Consider the following 21,435-nt stretch of genomic DNA (forward strand, 5'->3'; position numbering starts at 1 on the left):
GGGTCTTAATTGTTTTTTCCTCATGTTGCACCAGCATCCAATATCACACACATTACACATTCGTTTTTCAATTCTCCATCTCTCGTTATATTGTTTGGTGATAATAAATTTGAGTAATTTGTCTTCCTTGTGTTTGCTTGTTTGTCTCTTTGTGCTTGTTCTATAAGTATTTGTTGTAAACGGTGATTAAAAAAGAGATTGCGGTCCCTTTATTGCATACATCGAATGCCATCTTCTGCGATATGCGCCTGCAGTTTGACAAGATTTCTGCTGACACGAAGTCGTGTTTGGATTGAGAATAAACAAACCGAGGGCCACGTTACTGATTGATGTCAGCTCTGATTTTATGCTCTGATTTGATGAGCCAGTGCTTCGGCCATCGACTGCACTAAAACCTCACATTTAGATGATCCTCGCAACACATGAGCTCCGCTTTGTGACATTTCACAGCGCATTTACTGATGCATGTTAAGATAAACACTGAGCGACCTCGGGCAATTGTCCGATTTGTGTTCCAGAGTCTGACGGGATTGTGCTTTATGCTGCCGTGGCCGAAAAGGAACAGAAAACATTGAGATGCAAATACGTCGACGCCTTTTCTTCATTTCGCCATTTTTCCACATTTCTTTGACTGGTTAATCAATGCTTGTTGATAACTTTCCAGCATGTTATCTATATTTCCCTGCACCTAAGCTTGTCATACAACCAGTCAGACTTTATTTTGATGTCTGTGTGATTTCCAGTTAGAGTGAGAGAGTTCCAAAGAAGCTGCAAAACCTGAAATTACAATCCGTACTGTAGTTTCATTAAAGTAAAATCAAAACAAAACAGGAAACAGTTGCTGTTGCCCATTTTCCCATAGGTTTGCCTGTTTTCATGGATTCATGACCTTTACCAGTGACCACTTTTTTTGATTCACTTCTGGAAAAGCGTTCTGAACAACACTTATCAAAATGTGAACGCTGACTTTAATTGATCCATTTGTCATGGTTTTTATTAGATTTTTCTCATCCTCAGTTCAAGTCTGGGCTTGTGGCTTCCTATGCCTGTGTGGGTTTTATCCAGGTTCTTTTGTTTGGTCCCACAGTCTGGTGACTGCAAATTGAGTGTCGGGAGTGAATGTGAGTGTTTTCCCTGTTGTATATCAGCGACCTCTTTCTCTCATAGTTATTTGGAGTTATTAGCTCCAGGCCCGCACATTAAGTTGGGTTAAAATGTATAAAATAATGAATGGATGGATTTTATTTCCTGATTATTAGGATCAATCTGGGTATTTTTTTTTATTGTGAGTCACTCCGTATTTCTGTTTTAAAGAGTTATCAACACATCTACCCTTTAAAAAGTCATTGTAATTCACAGATATAAATCTGCGTTAATGAACACCGGTGGTAATAGTAGGGCTCAATCTGATTGGCCAAATATGTTGACATGTTCAACATGACTACAAAGTGCATGGAAACATGTCATCTTGCAATGACTGTCATATTGCAATATATTGTACAGCGCTACTGGAAACAGGCTTAGAAACATAAGTTAACCTGAGAGTTAACGTTATAAGTTGACACATTCCTAAAACTGAAATAGTGAGCTGAGAGATACTTTAATGCCAAACCAAGGAGTCGCTTGGTAGACGTGAGTATATTAGTGCACTTAATCTTCGGTTTCAGTTTTAAACACGTAGAGTGGAGCACGTTTTAATATGTTCCTCCTGTGCTTCTGATGGAAGATATGTCTGAACCTGACTGCATTAAGCAGCTTCCCATTGCTGGAAAAGCCTAACACAGCCATAAGTGCTTTCTAGTGTTCAGAACAGCCGGCATGAATAATATTCAACAACTCTTAAACTTTATTAAAATTGTGCAGAAGTGTGCATAAAGTACACAATTCAAGATCGTCCGTCTCGTAGATTATCGGCACCAGTTAAGGAACACAGGTGAAATGAACCACCAAGCTGCAATAATGCCAGCTCAGACAAATGTGCAAGCCTTTTAGTAAAAGGTAGAAAAGAGATTAGGTGTAATTTTATGCTTTTCGTGTGAGTATTGATCGCCACGCTGAGACTTCTGAATTCGAAGTTGCTGGCAAGAGAAACAGGCTCGCTTCGTTTGTTTCTGTTACAGAGGCAGTTGTCGAGGTAACTTTTTAACAAGGTCAATATGAAAACGGATTAGTGCCGAATGCCTGCTGTGGGAGTAATGGAGCATGTAACAATTGAGTGAGAGCTCATCACTATTAAATGTTGATGTGAAGACAGTTAGCCTGGGAGTAGCTGAGAAAAAAAGTAATTGAGCAAAGGATAAAGGAGTGGACATGGGCAGTGCGCGCTCCTTACGGGAATGCAGATTATATTCTCCATCACAATGAGAGAGCATGGCAGACGAGACCATTCTGTTGTCTGTGTGCTCTCGCACCCGAAATTAATATTTCATCTAAATTTAAACCCTCAATGTTTCAACAAGTCTTCCTCTACACCAGGAGCCTCTATATTATAAACAAGATGATTTTCACATCACAAACGTCTGTCACTTTCTCTCCCCACATGCCCTTCAGTCGCTCTCAATTTAATTCTTATGGTTTGATGTTGCCTTCAAGACACATGGGCCCCCTGCTGTTGAATGTTGATATGATGTGAAGACTCTGGAAGTTGAGTCTTTCCTGGAAGATTGTTTTTGTCACTGAGCAGCCTGAAAAACCAGAGATAGGGCATAAGGATCATACTGATGAGTTTATGTTGTCAAATGTGCCGGAACAAGCTGTCTGGACTTTAAAATTGTCTATAGACACTGTTAGAATTGAGGAAACGTAAAATAAACCACAGCAGTTCTTTTTGTCAAGCTTGTCCCAGAATGACAATATTCCCAGTTTGATTTTTTGGTGTGTTTTGCTGTATGGTCTCTTTGTGGGTAAGCACGTTTTCTCAAGGTCCTTTTGCTTCCTCCCACCTGTTTGTTAGGTTAATTTTATTACTCTGTTTTTCAAACTAGAAATGTGTGCATGCATGTCTTTGTCTTTGTCTGTCTGTGTTTGCCTTGTGACGGACTGGCTTCCTGTCTAGGTTGCATCCTGCCTTTCACCCACTCTCGGATCGGGTCAAGCTCCCTGCAATCCCTAATTTGAATAAAAGCCAAGATGGAAGATGTGTGTTTATGAATGTATGAAAATAGTCTTGAAATCACAGCGGCATGAAGCATGATTATGTGAAATGCTGCTTGTAATACGCATTTCACCAGAAAAAAGTAAATATGAAATTAATGTTGGGTTTTTGAAATAATCTGGATGCTGCAGAATTATCCAAATGCCTTTTTTTTTTTTTTTGCCTTAAGGATGTCGGTGCCATCCAGACAATTAGATTTTCCCTGGCTCTGTTTTGGCCACAGTGTATCTATTAGCATGTGTTGCTGGCAGTGAGTGCCTGCGGTGGTTGGTTTAATAGTTCTGTGTCATGCTGGTTACACGTCCTGCTGCCTCTTGTGGAAATTATGTTAGCATCGACTTCAGAGGTCTTCCATTGTTCAGCTATGTGTTCAGATCCCTTCTTTTGTTGTTGCACACTACTGAAATACTTGTTTAAGCTTTAAACGAGTCGGTTTGCAGTCGCCATGTCTTGTCTTTCATCTGTAATGTTTCACCATGATTACTTGTCAACAACTCAGTTCACAAGTCCTCCGCCTTTTTGGCTGCCAGCTACTGTATCTATCATCGGTGAATGCTGTCGTTTCCACTGCTCATCTCATTATTCTCACCACACTCACTTCACAGTACCAGTCATCACTCCCAGGGATACATCTGGAGAGCTTTAACATGAGCCAGGATGAGAGAGAGCATTGACCTTATGTCAGGGCTGGTCTACATAATACTCTGTTGTAGAAACACTGTTTTCTGGGGATGGTTTGAATCGTTTCTTGGTCACGCACCCTGAGCAGATAATCACCTCCTGTCAGACCTGTCAGATCCTCTGATAGTTTTATACCACCCCCAAGATTCGGCTCAAAGAATCATTTGCTACAGCTCAAACCACTGCAAAAGCCTGTCTGGAAACGTTAAAGGTCATGTCAGCATGCATTTAAAGCCACGTTATGTTGTGGTGCTTTCTCAGGAGGAGTCATGAGGTCACATGTGCAAAGGCTTTTTACCTAATTGTAGCACAATGAAATCTGCATTTTCTCTCTTGACTAATAATAGTGCACACGCCATCGCTCGCCTGCATCAGGGTGGCATGTCTGTGGAGTTACAGGAAGATTGTGCTCTCTGGGTGATATTGTAAGTGTCTTTCCGATGCCTCTAGGAGACATCACAGGACAACATGAATGAACATGAGTCTTTGTCATGAAACCATCATGGCAGGAGGAAATCTGCCATCTGTACACTATCACAGTGGAGCATGTCAAGTCGGTGCCTGGAGGAAATCGGCATGATGGAATCAGAAGAGCAGGCATCACTACCTGGCGATGAGACACTGGAATACGCACCGCTAGAATCAATTATTATTTATGTACTGAGTTACTAAATCTGTATACACAGTGGCAAAGAGTCCCACAAACAATAATAATACATATTTGGAAGCTAATTCATCTTAGTATTCCTACAACCATAAAATTCAGACTATAATAATCAAATATGATCATACATTCAAACTTGAAACCTGTTCACACTTTATTTATTTAATGTGTCTTTGGTGGAGCATTCAGTCACTTTTTTTTTTTTATCATAATCAGTGTTTGATGAGGTTCTGAAGCAGCATGGAAGCTAAAATACGACGCACAAAACCCAGCTGTGTCCCATCAACTCTGCCAACGTTCCTGCTGGGAGAAACTGAATCTCTACCAGCTCCGAGGATGATGATTTATGGCTGATCCTCTGACCCCTGCAGAAACAAACAAGACAAAGTCACATTTTGTGAGAAAGATGCTGAAAGACCAGCATTTCCAAACTATTCATCAAGTTGACTTTAATTAGTCATTTGATGTCATTTGGGGTTTATATTTATTATCTATTTATTCTTACTTAGTTAAGAACACATTGTCACTCTGACGATGGACAGTCATGACGAGACATGTTTATTGTTACTCTTGCCTAAACAGACAACAGTTGAATGGTTCCTTATCAAACACCTCTGTTCATAGACAACACAGTCACAATGAAAAGTTTAAAATGAAATGACTTAGTGACTCTGGGGATGACCAAACCTCCATCTTTGTCTTTGGGGTTTTATATGTTCTGTCACCTGTTGCTCCTCTGTTTGTTATGTGTGTTTACTAAAATCACTTGTTGCCTATCCACAAACAGTCCTTTGACAGCCTTAATGAAAGTCTACTTTAGGGTGTGTTTTTTTGTCAACATATGGCGGCTGCCAACCGCTCAGCAGGTGGTGTTGAAAGAATGAGGTCTGCTGGGAAAGATATGAAAGAAGAAAAAAAAAAATCAAAGACAGAGGCGAAATTGTGAAAACGTTGAGCAAAATGTCCTGGACTTTCTGTTGATTCCATTCTGATACCAAGCAAAACAAAAGCTGCTTTGAAGACACACATCTGATATTGACACTGCAAAAGCAGAGTTTGGTATGAGAATGTGCTGAAAAACTATTCTTTCTTTTGTTTGATCCATATTTTCATTTTTCCGTCTCGTCCATGCTGTTTAGAAATAAGCTAATAATGCTGAAAAAAAAAAAAAAGCCTCACACACGACTGTGTTTGCAATCTGAGGCTGTAAGTGTCATATTTACAGCTGGAGCTCAAACAGATATCAAATACATTCTGTAGATATTATAATGAAGAAATCAAGCTGAAGTTGGCTTTTCAGGTGAGAAAACAAATACATATTAGAAGAAAATGCAGGGTACAAATACTGATCTTAAAGCTAAGAACCCCAGAACAGACATTCAGTATCACTGTTTTCTCTTTCTAATGACGCCTGACGGTGATGCGAGTCTGTTAAGAATGACTCGAGTCTGGCTGATGTGTGTCGGGAAGATGAATGTATCTATGGATGACTTAAAGTCTGATGTCTCATTGATTAAGTCGAACAAGTGATCCAAAGCAAAGCTGTCTTCAAACTATTTATTTATGCCATGGTTTTAATATTCTTTATATGTTTTCGCCTCGGGCTCAGGGAAGCGATCTTGTAACAAAATATTTGCAAATGGCTGACAAATACTCACCAGAACTAACCAAATCAATTTGCGCTCGATGATTTTTATTCATTTATGCACTGCCAGCTAGAACTGCAAAACATTTTCATGCTGCTTTCCAATAGATTTTCTCATTCTAGTGTGTAGATTCTAAAGTAAGCGCTGATATGAAAATATGCTCAAGTCTGAAGGACGGAACAACAAGAATGGTAACAGCACACTAAGAAATCCTTTTTTCAGGAACACACAAGACCTGCATGTTGTTTATGTTTGCAGCTGTCGGTTCACTAGAGGCTGATAGTTCATCCACTCGTACTGAGCCTTTCCATAACATCAGTGGCAGTGTAAACTTTCATTTGTCGCAACGAGGGCCGTGAGCTTCAGTGAACGAGCATCGTCCCACACTACTGGCTCTGAACTATGCATATTGTATGAGCATGTAACCCACATCTGTCCGTGCTCCCTTCGGCAAAAGTGACCTGATCAGACAAGTTCAGTATGCAGTGTATAACAGTGTCATCAAACGGACAGCGTGGTGTCTCCTCAGTTTAATCCCCCCGTTTAAAGCAATCAAGGCCCTTATGATTTGACCTGTCAGGCATCTCTGGAGTTTGTCTTTCAAATCAGTGTTATAAATGTTTTAATGCCGTTATAGTGAAAACATGATGAAGGTTTTTTATGGGAGGTGTGTAAGATGAAGTAAAACTTCAGTCATTGATGTTAAACGACTTTACTGAAGTAGTGTATGATCTGTTTGATTGATGTTGTCTTGCAAAAGCAGTGTTCACTTTTAAGGCTATTAATTTACACGATGCTAAAGGAGCATAAAAACAGCCAAATGGGGAGGGAGAGTGTAAATCAATGCAAAGTCTTAAATGATTTTGCATTATAGCCTATTTAACCAACAGAATATTCATATTGGAGCAGATCAGTCCTGATCCACACAGTGTTAGCTTCCAGGCTGAAAAATAAAATGTTTCTCTGTACTCTCTCTCTCTCTCTCTCTCTCTCTCTCTCTCTGTCTCTTAGATTCTGATCGGGGAGGTGACCAGTTTCTTTGTGAAGTCAGAGGGAGCTCAGGAGAAGACCATAGTGACCGCCGACTGCTGCTATTTCAACCCTCTCCTCCGTAGGATCGTACGTTTTCTGGGTCAGTCATAGTCCTAAAGATCAGAGGTTCTTCAGCTTTGACTATTAGAGCCTCTGTACTCTGGGACCAAGGCTCATTAAGACTTACAGCACTTCTCTGTCAAACAGTATGAGGACAAGACAAGAAGAGCCCCCGTCCTTAGCATTGGTCTCCCGCGGACCAATTTTCATTGCCCTTCTTTTCATGTCCTGTTCTGTTGATGCTCTTGGAATCTTTTTCAACGTCTGTGGTGGTCTGAAGTTACGAAGCATTGAACCAAAGGCTTGGTCTGTCTGGCCTCTGACTCCCACACGGATAACGAGCAGCAGTAACTTTTTAATTCCCATTTAAGGGCTTTTTTTCTGAGAAGTGTTATTTTGAGTTTACACACACACACACTCTCGTTCACTGCCTGTCTTTTTTCACTCAGGTGTCTACTCCTTCGGCCTCTTCACCACAACGATCTTCGCCAACGCCGGTCAGGTGGTGACAGGAAATCAGACGCCTCACTTCCTGACCGCCTGCAAGCCCAACTACACGGCTCTGGGCTGCCAGTCTCCACTGCAGTACATCACGGAGCGGCGAGCCTGCACAGGAAACCCGTACCTGGTGGTGTCCGCCCGCAAGTCCTTCCCCTCTAAAGATGCAGCACTCAGCTTTTATTCAGCCATCTACACAGTAGTAAGGAACTTTAACCTGGAGACACCTCTTTGTTGGCACCTGGAAGTCACCTAGAATCAGCAGGGATCCGCTGCAGTGCTTCGTAACCTTGAATCAACACACAAGATCAATAGATAGGTGGATAGAGTATCACTCACTAAGGTTTAGAGCAGCTTTTCTTTGCAAAGAGATCTTCAGCTAGAAACACAAACATCCATAAATGTATACCGGGGTGTCATCAGTAATGTGATTAAAGAGCAATATGACTGTTATTAGAGACTTGATGTGTCAGACAATGCATTGCTATGTTTTGTTCAGTGCTAAGTTTGACTTTATCGTCAGGTTTGGCAACGGCTGCTGCTGTGGCCAAGTCCCTGATGCAAAATAAATCGTGCTCTCATTAAGACTTCCTGCTAACATAAAAGTGAATTAAAATTTAAAACTATGTTGTTAAGTACCCTTCAAGCTAATAAAAAAGTGAGCATATAAATAGTGTACAGGTCTTTCTGGCTTCAAGCCTCCTTACACTTATTTAATGCTCCAGTGTTCATTAACACAACAACACGCTCAGGTGCAATTCCTTAACCCATAAAGAAAGATCTTGTTTGAAAATGACAAGAGGCCAGAAATAAACCTGGATTCATTCAAAATGAATGGACCCGCTGCTACTTACCTCACAGCTGGGTGATCTCTGATTGGCCTGTATTCTGAACATACGCCGTATGAAATAGATTTAAATGTACTCAGGAGAAATGCCACACTGGGTTTAGACGTTTGTACAATGGACATAACACGAAGTACCATTTCTGGGGGGGGGAAACTCACTCAGAGGGAACATGTAAACTCCACACAGAAATTCCCTTAAACCCCGATCCTAACTAGGGATATCTCTGCTGTGAGTCCAGACGGCAAACTAGTAATTCACTGTGAGGCGCACTAATAGACACTGAATGAACAAAATCTGTATCAATACAGTAAAGAATGTAATCTGTGACTTGAACAATCTGATATTATTTGAAAAAGTGGACATATTTCTCACAATAGTTTATGTATGCAGATATCATTTTTATCACCTATTAATAATAACACACAATATTGATAATCATGAAATATATAGCTTGTTATGTCACATTTTTATATTCCTCGGTACAGAATTTGACATTTTAAGTAGATTGAGTATATTTTTACATAGTGTGTGTACAGTGATAAGAATAATCTACTATTCTTAGAACAGATATTGTGCACCTATTATAATTCTTCCAGGGCAAAATGTGTGCACATATGGTCTGTAAATCAATAGCTTATGGTTTTACATTTGTAAGTACTACTTGAAAATGTCTCTCATGATGTTCGCTTTTGAATTACAATGGCTTATTCGTCTCATGTTGTCTTCCTAGTGCTATCATGGAGCTTTCCCTTTTTTGTAAAACCACTCACTTGCTTGAGAATCACTGCAGAGTGCGGCCTCTTGTGGTTTAATCAAGCTGTTCAGACTGTTAAGCGTGTCAGACTGTATTATGGTTTCCATTATCTCAGCTGGGTGTCAGGCCGTGTGCATTCAACGCCTTCAATTGACCATGACCATGTCTTTTTTTTTTTTTTTTCTTTTTTTCATCTCACTTAACTATATTTCTGTTTTCTAGATGTATGTAACCCTGGTGTTTCGAACTAAAGGGACTCGACTGACGAAGCCCACCCTGTGCCTGGTGCTGCTGTCTCTGGCTGTGCTGGTGGGAGTAGTGAGGGTGACAGAACACAGGAACCACTGGAACGATGTCCTGGCTGGCTTCATCACGGGAGGAGCCATCGCTGCCTTCCTGGTGAGGGGGAGGGAGAGAGGGGGAGAGGGCTAATTAGATCACGGTTGCTGGAAGAAGCCATGGATGAGTTTTTATCTGAATATCTCTGTTGGGATGTTCAGCTTTATGCTCTCAGTTTTACTATTTGATTCTCTTTCTGACCACTCTCGGAGGTCAACACAGGAGCAGGCAGCAACCGGAGTAAACTCCAGACAAGCTTTCAGAGTGACACAGTGCCATTGTTTTCCCAAAAATCTGCAGCCCTGAGACCAAAAACTGAATAAATGTTGACTGACTGTTCATTTGTCATTAGAACGCAGTGATGTATAGCAGATACCTCGGATTCCACCGGGAGACTTGCCATCCCTATAAATTCCAAATATTTTAATTGCAATTCCTAATTTGTCCACTGGGTGCAGACATAACACAACACTGAGACCCAGAACTGAACATCAGATTTCAGCAATGAATTATGGGATGGAGCAGTGAAAGCTGGCTAGTCAGGGGTGTTGAATCCTGGTGCTAGAAGTCCCCTGCCCTGTATTTTTTTTAATGTTTCTCCCTTCTTCTATATAACTGATCGCAATGAGGCACATAGAGCGTGTTGAAGGTGTGTTGAAGCATGATGCAGCTAAAACATGCAGGGATGAGGTCATCCCAGTGTTGGACGCCACCGAGCTACAATCAATTGTTATAACATTAGCAAAAGAAACAATGCAAAGAAGGAGAAGTTTTTCTTTTCTTTTTCTTTTTTTTTTAATGTTGATGCTGAAGGCTGCAGAAATCACAGCCAAGGAAGCTGCAGGCCTTTGCCAACAGGAGACTGGAGAGGATGCCAGTAACAGATAGAATTTCAGATTACAGTTCTATTCCTTCAGACAACTTAACTTGTTCATGTTAAGCTTTGGAATCAATAGTCTGGCACCCATGAGTTAAATGTCGCATTATTGTAAATGACTTGTCAAGAATGACATTGAACATGTGTTTTGTTTTGTTTTTCAGAAATTGATTGATAAATTAATATTAACAAGAAAAGAAGCTTGAAACAACAATTAATTAAACCAAGAAGAACAAATTTAGAACTGAATGCAGTCTAAAAGTGAATTGAAGTCATGTTTTTAGTCTGTTCTTTCTCTCTTATGGTTGTAGGGGCTGGGGCAGGCTGTTTTAACTCATATAGTCCAATTTGAATTTAAAAAATAAGCTAAAATGGGCATCTCTGAGCTGTGAGAGGAAACGTCAGACCTCATAGGGAATTAATCTTTCAAAATCCATGCAGAATCGGAAACCAAGATCTTCAGCGACAATGTTTGCCGTGGTGGCAGCAAGCTCATTACCTTGGACGTGTGCATATGGCTGATTATTATAAAGAAATGTCGACAAATATACAGCATGTAAAAGCATCTCACCAAAGTGGTCTGCCTTTGCTTTGCAACTTATTTTCTAGTTTACTCAATTTTACCTGCTGATTTTTGTCGCTGAAAGACTTGTATTTGATTCAAAGAAGTGGACGGATGGATTAATAGAGGAGTGCAGGAGGGATGGTAGGATGATGAGCAGTTGGTTAAGTCTTGACACACATTCATACCTATAAATATATATATTTTTTTTAAAGCACTGAGTTGTATATTTAATATAGTACAATCAAAAAGTGTCGTTTTGTCTCAAGCCTATTGACCTAAATCAATTCTCTTGAAAAATGTCACGGATCTGTGTTAACTTTAAAGATCAAAGTGTGTCCTCAAGTCTATAGACTTCTTTGTGTGCCTGTTTCCATTATTCATTCTTTATCCCCCTTTATTCTTATCTTCCCCTGTCTCCCTCTGCCACTTTGCTATCTGTTTCTGTGCGCGCTCAATACATTTCACACACCGGAAAATCTTCCCCCATTTCTGGAGGGCAGTGCAGCAAATCTCCTTGCCTCCCTCTTTTACCCCCTCTTGCATGCTTTTCCTCCAGGTGTCATGTGTGATCAACTATTTCAAGCAAACGCAGATAGCGGCGCCATCTTCTCCGCCTCCGCAGCGTCCAGAACCCTCCATCGGGATACCGCTCCTCAGTCTGCCTCGTGTGGAGAGTCCACTCGAAAAGTTAAGTGGCATTCAGGTAAGGGGTGGGGGATAGAAATTCAACGAGGCAACAATGCAATAAGTGTACATGTACTTTTTTATGCAGTCGGTAAATACTAATATGTGCCGTCTGTTGTTCTTTTATTGTCCTTATTGTTCTTTTTAGCTGTTGTATTGCTTATGATTGTGTTCTTGATGCTTCCTTTTGGTTGCTATATCAGCTGTGTGTGTTATTCTATTGTCTCGACATCTTACATTCTCTAAAGTAATGTTTATCTGCTCAGTTCTGTAGCTTCCTAAGTGCCTCTAAATGTTCTAAACTCTCACTTCCTTCTTGCTCCTTGTCCCTCCTCATAGGCTCCAGGGTTACCGTATTCTGAGATCACATGACCATCAGCCAATCCCGTCCCCCACCCCTCCCGATGTGCTCCTTCCCTCAAGGCGTTGCCTCACCAGCGCAGTCTAGACCTGCCCTCTGAATGCCCCCCGCCCTGCCCCGCCCACCCCGAAGGACGACAGCCCCTCAGACGAGTCAAGTCCACCCAGGTCTGAACATCCTCTCATCACTGAAGACGAACCAGCAACACGCTCGCACACGCAGAGTGTGACTAAATCATGTAATCGGCTCAGGATCAGTAGGAGACAGAGACTGCCTGTCCCGGTCCTCTGAGATGGCGTCCCTTTTTATTTTTGGGTGTAAAAGACTCACTTAGAGACTCGCCAAAGCCAGAAATATTAAAGCAATACTGTGTCCTGTTTGCTTGGAGACTGTTGATGACTTGATTCTTCTACTGACACACTCGGCAGTGCTGAGGATTTGGGGACTGAAGAGAATCCTGCTCACAAGTGGACTGTCCTCAACATCATTTTGTCACACTCAGGACAATTAAATGAAAATGAGAAAAAGGACAAGAATGACAACAAAGATCTTTATGTAATCAGTGTGCAGGTACTGTTTAGTATTACAGATATTTTATTTTTTTTTCTGTTATCAAAACTAAGAAAAGATGCTGTGAAGGGCAAAAGCACTTTGGTCAATTACAGCACAGATGAGCCAATTCAGCGTTCAGTAAACTGTGTTCTTTTTTTTCTTTATTTTGCTTTGTTTTATACCGCGTGAAACGATAGACGAGAGATTTACACAAACTAAAGCTGTGCTTGTGAAACCACATTTGTTTTGGGGCATCGTTTAATTCATTACTGAACTAAATCGGATCGCAACAACTTTTTAAATATCTTCAATACTTACTATTCAGGTGTGTGTGATATCAGTGTCTGTATGTTCACAGTCCACGCAAATCTTTTGGCAGAAAAAAAGTCCTTCGCTACTTTCAGGCGTCATTTTTTTCTTCATTGGTCGTTCATCTAAAGTCAGTACACTGATAGGATGTTTTTACAATTATCTCACTTGGTGAATCTTGTCCACTTATGTTCTAAGAGTGAGTAAAGCCTCCGTCTTCTTCTGTTTAAAGCGTCTGTACTGTCCCGAGTTTGTCTGCAGTTTTTAAACACTTCTTCATCACTTCCACGGACTCTATACAAGTAACGGGCACAGACCAGTGTGTAAAAGTGGAATGACTTGTGAGTTTTGTATAGTTTTGTACAGTTATATAGGTTTCTTTATACAATATATATCAATTTAACATTATGTTCAAAGTGCGTGACTTGAAGCTGTCTTGTAGGAAGGAGAGTAGTTGCCTGGAGTAAAGCAGGAATGTAGCGCAGTGGAGAAGTGTGTGAAATCTAACAGCATACAAAACGATGTGTTTGGCTCCTAATTTGCTTGATTCTGCTCAGTTCAAAAGGACTCTGCAGGCGGGGGTATACTACAGTACGCAATGGGTCGTATAAAGGAGATATTCTGGTTTTATTAAGCGTGTGTGTGTGTCTGTGTGTGCGTGTGTGTGATTATTGAGAATTTGTGTGTGTGTTTATAATGAGCACATTGTATGGCAGCATAACTGTTAATTTGGCAATCTGTTTTCTTAAGTTAAACTGTCAGAAGTAGCTGCTATAATTATACATTTGTGCTTGTGTCTAACTGTGGGCCTTCAAAGGACCCCTGCCTCGGCGTCCTAACAATGGCTGTTAAAGCAGAAGGTGCTCATTACAGCTCCGAGATTACCTACAGTGAAACTTTTCAGTCTGAATTTTTTTCTAACCAACTGAAGACATAGAGAACACCATAACTGTCTAAATAATGTTATTTTCATGTTCAAATGTCTGTTTTGTATTTATTTACCAAAATAAAATGCAATTATCACAGATGTCGTTTGTTTGAATTCCTTGTGCAGGTTATAACACTTCCATTTGTTTTCTTATTCCTATTTTTTTTTCACATGTCATTAAAGCAATATTTTAATTCATAGCAAGAGTTTATCTCTTAATTCTATTCCTCTAAAACACCTCGAAACTTGCGACTGTGGAAGTTAAGCCAGTGTCCACGGACTCTAAAACTACTGCAGCTGTATGGATTTCGGGCATTATTCATTTAAGAAGTTTCTCCAGTCAAATTTCAGCACCCACATGTTGACCTGTCATCACATCCCATAAGTTGGAAAATCTGAATTGCGACGTTAAAGTCAAAATCATTTCACATTACCGTACAGTGCAAACAAACACTATGCAATATTATAACTATCAAAGCTCATGTTTGCCTTTTATGCGGGACTAATTTAACTGCAACCTTGGTTTTTCAGCCCGCTGAATTGCAAAATACTGAGTCAAATTATGTGCATTTCTTTTACGATTCTCACAGAAGAGCGCAGCACTTTAAGGTCCAGAGTCCCCGTGCATTAGACTGTTTCTAATTCATCAAGTTGAATGAAGCTGCATAGAAGATGGATGGACTTTTAAAGTGTAAACACTGTAATAACACGATGTTGCAAGGACACTAATAGGAAAGTAATGCCTCTCAGTAGGTCTTTCTTCTTTCTGGATTACGAATGAGAAAATGCTCAAAATGCATCCATCTTACGCTGTTTTTATCACCTTCACAGGGCTGCCAGGTGCTTGATCTGACTTTCAGTAAGGATCAGGATATACACCATGGTCTTATCACCAGTCCATCACGGGGCAAACACAGGGCCGCAGATAATGCTGTCATTAATTCACCGTGTGAAGAATGAAGCAAGACAGTTAACCAGTACACCACTGTGTGCAGCGAAGCCCAAAATCAATACCTCTAATTTGCCCTGATTTGTCTCAGATTTTTATGGGGGAAACAAATTAAAAACAGAACGATCAAGCTTCTCCTTGATAACATGAAACCTTTAGGACTGTGGGATGAACACTGGTCAGGAAATGTTGTAATATTCAGCTGTGTACACTGGGTGGTACTGTTTACCATGCTTATTAGACGTTAGGGAGAGCGAGGCCCTTTTCACAATTCACCAGTTTGAATGTTTATGAAGTCAAAAGGCACATTAGTGATGCAAAAATATGCAAAACGAGAAAATTTTAAATGTTCTTTCACTTGAGACCTCAGTTGGCCCACAGCAGGCATTAGTCATCAAGCTAATAAATGTAATGTGATGGCACAATTACTTTGAAATATACACACAAGCAGTTTCTCCCCCTTTCTCTCTCTGTTTCCCTTTGTCTCTCAATTGCCCCAATCTCTTCCCGCCCCCTCTTTGTGATCCTTAGAGTACTTTTGTTTGCCAGTCTTGTTAACGACAAGAGACACACACACACACACACTCACACACATAACCGGGGCGCGCACGCGCGCATGCACACAGATGCACACACAAAGACACACACAAACAGAGAACTCACTGCACTCTCTCGACAACATTATCTTTTCCGGAAATTGCTTCTCAAGCACAGCCAGAGCCCCATTAGAAAAGAAGAGCTCTACGCTGTAACCTTTTTAAAAAGCCATTAGTGATGCACCTGCTCTCTCTCTCTCTCTCTCTCTCTCTCTCTCTCTCTCTCTCTCTCTCTCTCTCTCTCTCTCTCTCTCTGACTATGTTGTGTGTGTCCTATTTGTCTCTCTTGTTAAAACACACACACACACACACACACACACACACACACACACACACACGCCCAGTCACAGTCAGTCTCCATCCTGATTTCCAATCCTACAACCATGACTGCTGAGTATCACAAGCACACTTCCACTCCTATTAGAGAATCTTCAAATTCAACCTCACGGTGCTAAAAACTGCTGAATTGAATAATTGACACAGGTTTTGTCTAATGCTTCATGACAGTCACACCAGTGCTTTTGACGCGAGTAATTTCCTATCGAAGCTACACACTAAGAAAACAAGACGTTTCATCATATGCCAATGCTCTGTGGGCTGGGTTTATTCCATCAAAGGTAAATAAGGAGGTGATTTGGGCGATTGTGATAAAGTTAACAGCAATTCCTTTAAGAGCCGTCACAGCTGAATCATTGGGAAAACGTATGAAATTATGTCCTTTCAGACAAACGTGCCGAGGAAAATATTGAAGTGGAACGCTGCTGATTTCACACATCAAAGTGTGTTGAAATGTCCTGGGGAAGACTACCACAAAGTTGTAGAAAGCCATTTGTGGTTCCAGGGGGAGCTGTGTGAAGTCTGATACACTGCCTGAAGCCATGTGTCTTGAGTCAGGCTCAGTCGAGTTTGAAGACAACAAGCCCGGAAACAAAAATAAATCTGAAGGTGGAGCTAGAAAGAAATGAGTTTACCACAACTCTGCAGTCTGCTTGCCTTCACTTCTCGAGTAAAACAATGAAAGACTAGCCTCGTGTGAATCTCAAAGGGAACTGACAGCGGTGGGATTGCACGGAGGGCAGTGTCGACGCTTGATTTTGACAAGGAACATACACAGCCCTTCCTTTATTCAGCTGTTCTTGGTGTCACCTTACACATTGACCCATTGAGACTCATGTCATAGTGAGAACGAAAATGGAAGTCCACATAGAGAACCCAATAATTTCTGTGATTAGTTCACACTCTCATCTTATGGCAAGAAAGCTATGATTCTGTACGGGTTCAAGTCGGGGTTGGGCTTTGGGGTGTTTCTGTGTGGACTTGATTATATATCAAGACAATAGGTAAAGGTGAGGGTAAGGGTATCAGGGGTAACAAACTACCGCAGGAAATGTAAGTAAGTTAATATAATGTCCACAAAAAGGTTTTGAAAATAATTCACAAGTTAATGTTTCAATTCTGTTTAATTCTCAGAAGAAATCAGTCTTGAGGATAAAAAACTATATGATTGCGTGTGGGGGCATTTAATTTACCATGATGGACTCAACTTTGCTCCCCGACACACTGACTCAATGTCTGTCTGTTTGGTATAATGCTCCTGAGCCCGGGGTCACACACTGTCTGTGGCTAAACTACACTAAATCTTTCAGAGAAAGAAAGAAAGAACGATACAAAGAAAGCTTAAGTGAGTATGTGAAATAACAGCTAAAAGATCACGAGTTGTGGTTTATCGCATCCCAAAACAAACCAGAAGCCCCTCAGTGATAAAAATGTTCTATCTGTCATAATAAATTATAAATAGTGGTCTTTGCCTTGCTGCAGTCTCCTGATTATGCTCTGTGGTCTGTCTCTGACAATTATGAAGCCATTAATTCTGGGTGTGAGTGTGTGCACGTGCACGTGCATGTGTGTGTGTGTGTGTGTGTGTGTGTGTGTGTGTGTGTGTGTGTGTGTGTGTGTGTGTGTGTGTGTGTGTGTGTGTGTGTGTGTGTGTGTGTGTGTGTGTGTCTCAGAGAGCAAAATCAAAAGAGAAAGACAGACACAGGGAGACTCTAAATAAAGCAGCTGATTTGATGAAATATTGCTGCCATTTATTTTATTGCCCTGAAGGGGTCCAGTGCCTTCCAGAATCAGACTTTTTTTCCCCCCTCTCAAATATTATACAAGTTATATTGCCTGTCTGCTATTTTCTTTACCTGATGCCTCCAATCAAAATAAAGAAAGCAAGAAAGGAGGCGAACTGAAACCAAAAACAGTAGGATAGTTTGGAATACATAGAAAAGGTTATTGTCACAGTCGTTGGGGTAGAAACACTCACAACAGGGAGAACGTCCGATGAATACAAAGGCCCCATTAGGAGCAGGGATACACATGCACGCATGCACAGGAAATATAAAATCCTTTGATTGGACCCTTTAGGAAACAATTTTTAAAAGCATGCACCTCCCTCCTGTTTTACTTCGTTGTGGGTGCAGCACTTTGCTCTGCCTCTACTTGAATGTACTTGGCCAACATTACACCAAAAAGCCTGAATCAGCAGCAGCAACTTCACAGAGTGAAAGAAAATGAGGAGGAACGTCACATTGGAAGCATTTAAGATTGAAAATTTGACAGAGTTTACGCAACGGCGACACGTTGAAGGACAGTTAAGAGTAAGAGGATAACGAAGGGACATCTGAGGGAGATTTAAAGTCTATGAAACCATTGGTGAATCCTTAAGCCATGTCAGTCAGACTGTCAGAGTAGTGCCACGACTCTTAGAAATTGTTAAGTAACCATGTTGTTTTATCCACATTCTAGGAAAACTAACACTCTTCAAGCGACGGTATTGCACTACACGATGAAGGGTTTCTCTCTCTTAAACATAAACTTGTTCTGTGTACAAAGGTCAATACCACCAAAAAGTGATGAATTCTTAAATGACTGAAGTTGAAGCAATATTTCATAACATAAAAAGGCTGGGGGTAAAAAAAACAAAAAAAAACTGCTTTGGCGATTTATTGCATGGCTGTTGCACAAGATTGCATTGTGTTTTACAGGTCTGTCCACCCCCATTATGAGGCATGCTGTCGGAGACCGTAGGAGTCACGAAGCACCACGAAGGAACGATGATTGCGCGTGTAAAACATTCAATGTATGCTAATATGGAGAGATTAGTTGATGAATGATCTGACGACGAGGCCGCGGCATGTAGAATGGGTCTAAGCTTTACCTCCATCCATCTTCTACACCGTATGTTGATCTAGGGGCTCGTGGCGATGCCAGTCGATCCCAGGGCAAACACACAGAGTCATAAAGTCACATGCACATACTGTTCGGCAAATGAAAGATACCAATTAGCCTCAAATTCTGCCTGGACTATTGGAGGAAAGTGTAGAAGACCCACACATGCACAAAGGAGATCATGAAAAGCTTGCCAAGCTTAAGTATTCTCAAAGTGCTAACCATTTCCACAATGGGCAGGCCACAAAATGTGTATATATAGCTGAAATAACATCATCTGCAATATGGATAGTTTGATATGATTCAAAGAAAACTCTCTTTTGATCGTCTGATCATTGAAGCTAATTAACCACCCACTCTCACGCGCGTATTCATTGTGTCATCACGACTTAAAGGTCTTTATTATCATTTATTTCACTTTGGCCTATGGATTTGAAGTGCCCGGTGCACTGTGGGAGCAGCAGGAGGAGGAGCAGGAGGAGGAGGAAGAGGAGGAGGAGAGGATCAGAGGAGAGGTGAGAGGTTGCAGATTAGTTGCACGGCACAGGATCCTGCTACTGCTACTGCTACTGCTGCTGCTGCTACTGCTGCTGCTGCTGCACAGGCTCCGGATCGCTCCATCCATCCCTCCCTCGGAGAGAATGGAAAAAACAAGGAGTGGTTATGTGATTCCCCACAAGCAGGAGCAGGAGCGCACTGTGGAGAAAGGAATAACAGGGGAGGAGGGGGGGCGTTTCCCCGCACAGCAGAGCCGAGCCTCACACTTCAGCATGGATACAGTGCATGGCATATCGCGCAGGCTCTCACTAACGTGGACGTGGCGGTAAGTTAAATATTTATATATTCTTTATTCCGCTTTGATTTAAACCATTAAAAAACAACAAAAAAAAAAAACAACGACATGGGCACAGTTCACACGCGATCAGAGTGTAATCACTTCACACTTTCGATCATTGAAGATATTTATTGATAATCCTTGAAGTGAGGGAAGCAAGACTTGTGGATTGAAGGTGTTTTCCGTCGGTTTTATTGCACAGCGTGGCACGAGATTACCGAACCGATCAATTCCTGGTTGCCACGCTTTATGATCTGATAACTAAACAGGTTGGTCCCAGCAGCATCACTCCCATGTGCCTATCAAATCACTTGATGAGGATTGCACCTGAACCGCAGGAGCACTGCCTGCGCCTTTTGCTTTCTTTCTTTCTCTCTCTCTCTCTTTCTTTCTTTCTTTCTTTCTTTCTCTTTGGCTTTAAAGACAAGAAACCTTCAAACCTCTTGCACCTTCCCTGCAAAGGGTTAAAGATTCAATCCACGCCTGCCACTGAACTGGGTTCTCCTTGTCAGTGGAAGCGGATGTATTTACAAACAAAGAAAGCTTAATATCCAAGCCTGTCACGTAGAGGGACAGGTGCTGGCTATCTGCAATTTTACAGTGGTGTGTGTGGTTGTGTGGTTATCTGGGCCAGTAGGCCAACTGGAGCCCCCCTTTTTTTTTTTTTTTTTTTGGCATTAAGGCCCCTGCTAGATTAAGGGAGCCAAAGGGGCTCTGTTAAGTTTTGTCACTGAAAGTTGGAGGGTACTTCCCAATTCTGCACTCAAGGCTGAATTTGTTGCAAGAGTCATCATTGGGTCATTTATTTTTTGTCTGTGTGGTGACTATTCAACTCCACACTGTTGCTGAAATGACTGGATGGATTTGCTGTTGCAGGCATAAGCATAAACATCCTCATAACAGCGCCTTTAGTTCCAAGCAATTAAGCAGTAATGTGCAAGCAGCATTGGCCCAGCATCCGCTCAGTCTTCGTCTCCGTCTCAAAACCCCGTCTTGTTTTTTTTTGCCCCTGGCACAGCCACTTGTGATTCTGTAGCCTATCTGAAATACCAGGTACATTAAAGAATTGATAAGTCTGTTGCATCAGACATAAATATGAAACACAGACCGATTTTCTTTCATTAGGCCCTCCAGCTGGAGCCAGTTCATGTTCAATCAAGTCAATTCGGGAAATGGATTTTCTTATGAATGCAAACCAGATGTCTTTGACTATGAAATAAGATTCTTACTGGGTCTGCACAGCAATTATTGTGGATGGAAGTGTTGAAAATATGTGAATACAGGGTAACACACACGGATGCGAAAGTGAAAGTGAGGCTGAAAGAAAAAAAAAAAAAAAAAAGGCCCAGCCATCCATACATTCAGAAGAGCTGCTGCAGGCACACCCATACTTGAGTGTCATGCTATCATAGCTTCACACCCACATACATGGCTAAAACCACACCGAAGCGTGCCTTCAAATTAAACAAAGACATTCCAGTGACACAGAGCAGACACAGACCAGTCCTGAGTAGTGAAGAGGGCAGCAGCAGGGTGTATTTTTACACCAGATCTCTGACACCTACGTACATCTCTTCACAGCTCTTGGTGAGAACAGAAGACACGTCCACTTGAGTTGTCATCATCAGCAACTCAGACATGGACAATTGGGATGGAGGTAGAGACAAGAGGCAAAGGGGGGGGGGGGGGGGGGGGGTGAAGGTAGAAGACTTAAAGGAGGGTAGGTAATGAGGGAGATGTCAAGACATTCTCGATGTGATGGCTGTGGATAGTTTCTGTACTTTTTTTTTTCTTTTTCCTTCCAATGACAGCAGGTTAGGAAGCAGGTGAAAAGGTTGGAGAATGGTAACTCGAGGAGTGTCAGGTTTCATAGCGCACAGGCAT

The 21,435-nt window shown here is 41.4% G+C and overlaps 1 protein-coding gene across 2 annotated transcripts in view; it reads left to right on the plus strand.

The window, feature by feature from the left end:
* plppr2b (phospholipid phosphatase related 2b) overlaps positions 1-14,048 on the plus strand; it is a 48,454-nt gene extending 34,406 nt beyond the window's left edge. The window contains exons 4-8 of one of the 2 annotated variants that reach the window (XM_080462773.1): positions 7,157-7,277; positions 7,687-7,937; positions 9,560-9,736; positions 11,675-11,805; positions 12,142-14,048. In XM_080462773.1, the coding sequence (XP_080318899.1) occupies positions 7,157-7,277; positions 7,687-7,937; positions 9,560-9,736; positions 11,675-11,805; positions 12,142-12,250 (789 nt within the window). In that variant the 3' untranslated portion in view covers positions 12,251-14,048. Of the gene's footprint in view, positions 1-7,156; positions 7,278-7,686; positions 7,938-9,559; positions 9,737-11,674; positions 11,822-12,141 lie in introns of both variants that reach the window. The other variant, XM_080462774.1, reaches the window with a different exon arrangement.
* Positions 14,049-21,435: the final 7,387 nt, after the last annotated feature.

Source organism: Lipophrys pholis (assembly GCF_963383615.2).
Source record: "Lipophrys pholis genome assembly, chromosome: 5".
Taxonomy (NCBI): Eukaryota; Metazoa; Chordata; class Actinopteri; order Blenniiformes; family Blenniidae; genus Lipophrys; species Lipophrys pholis.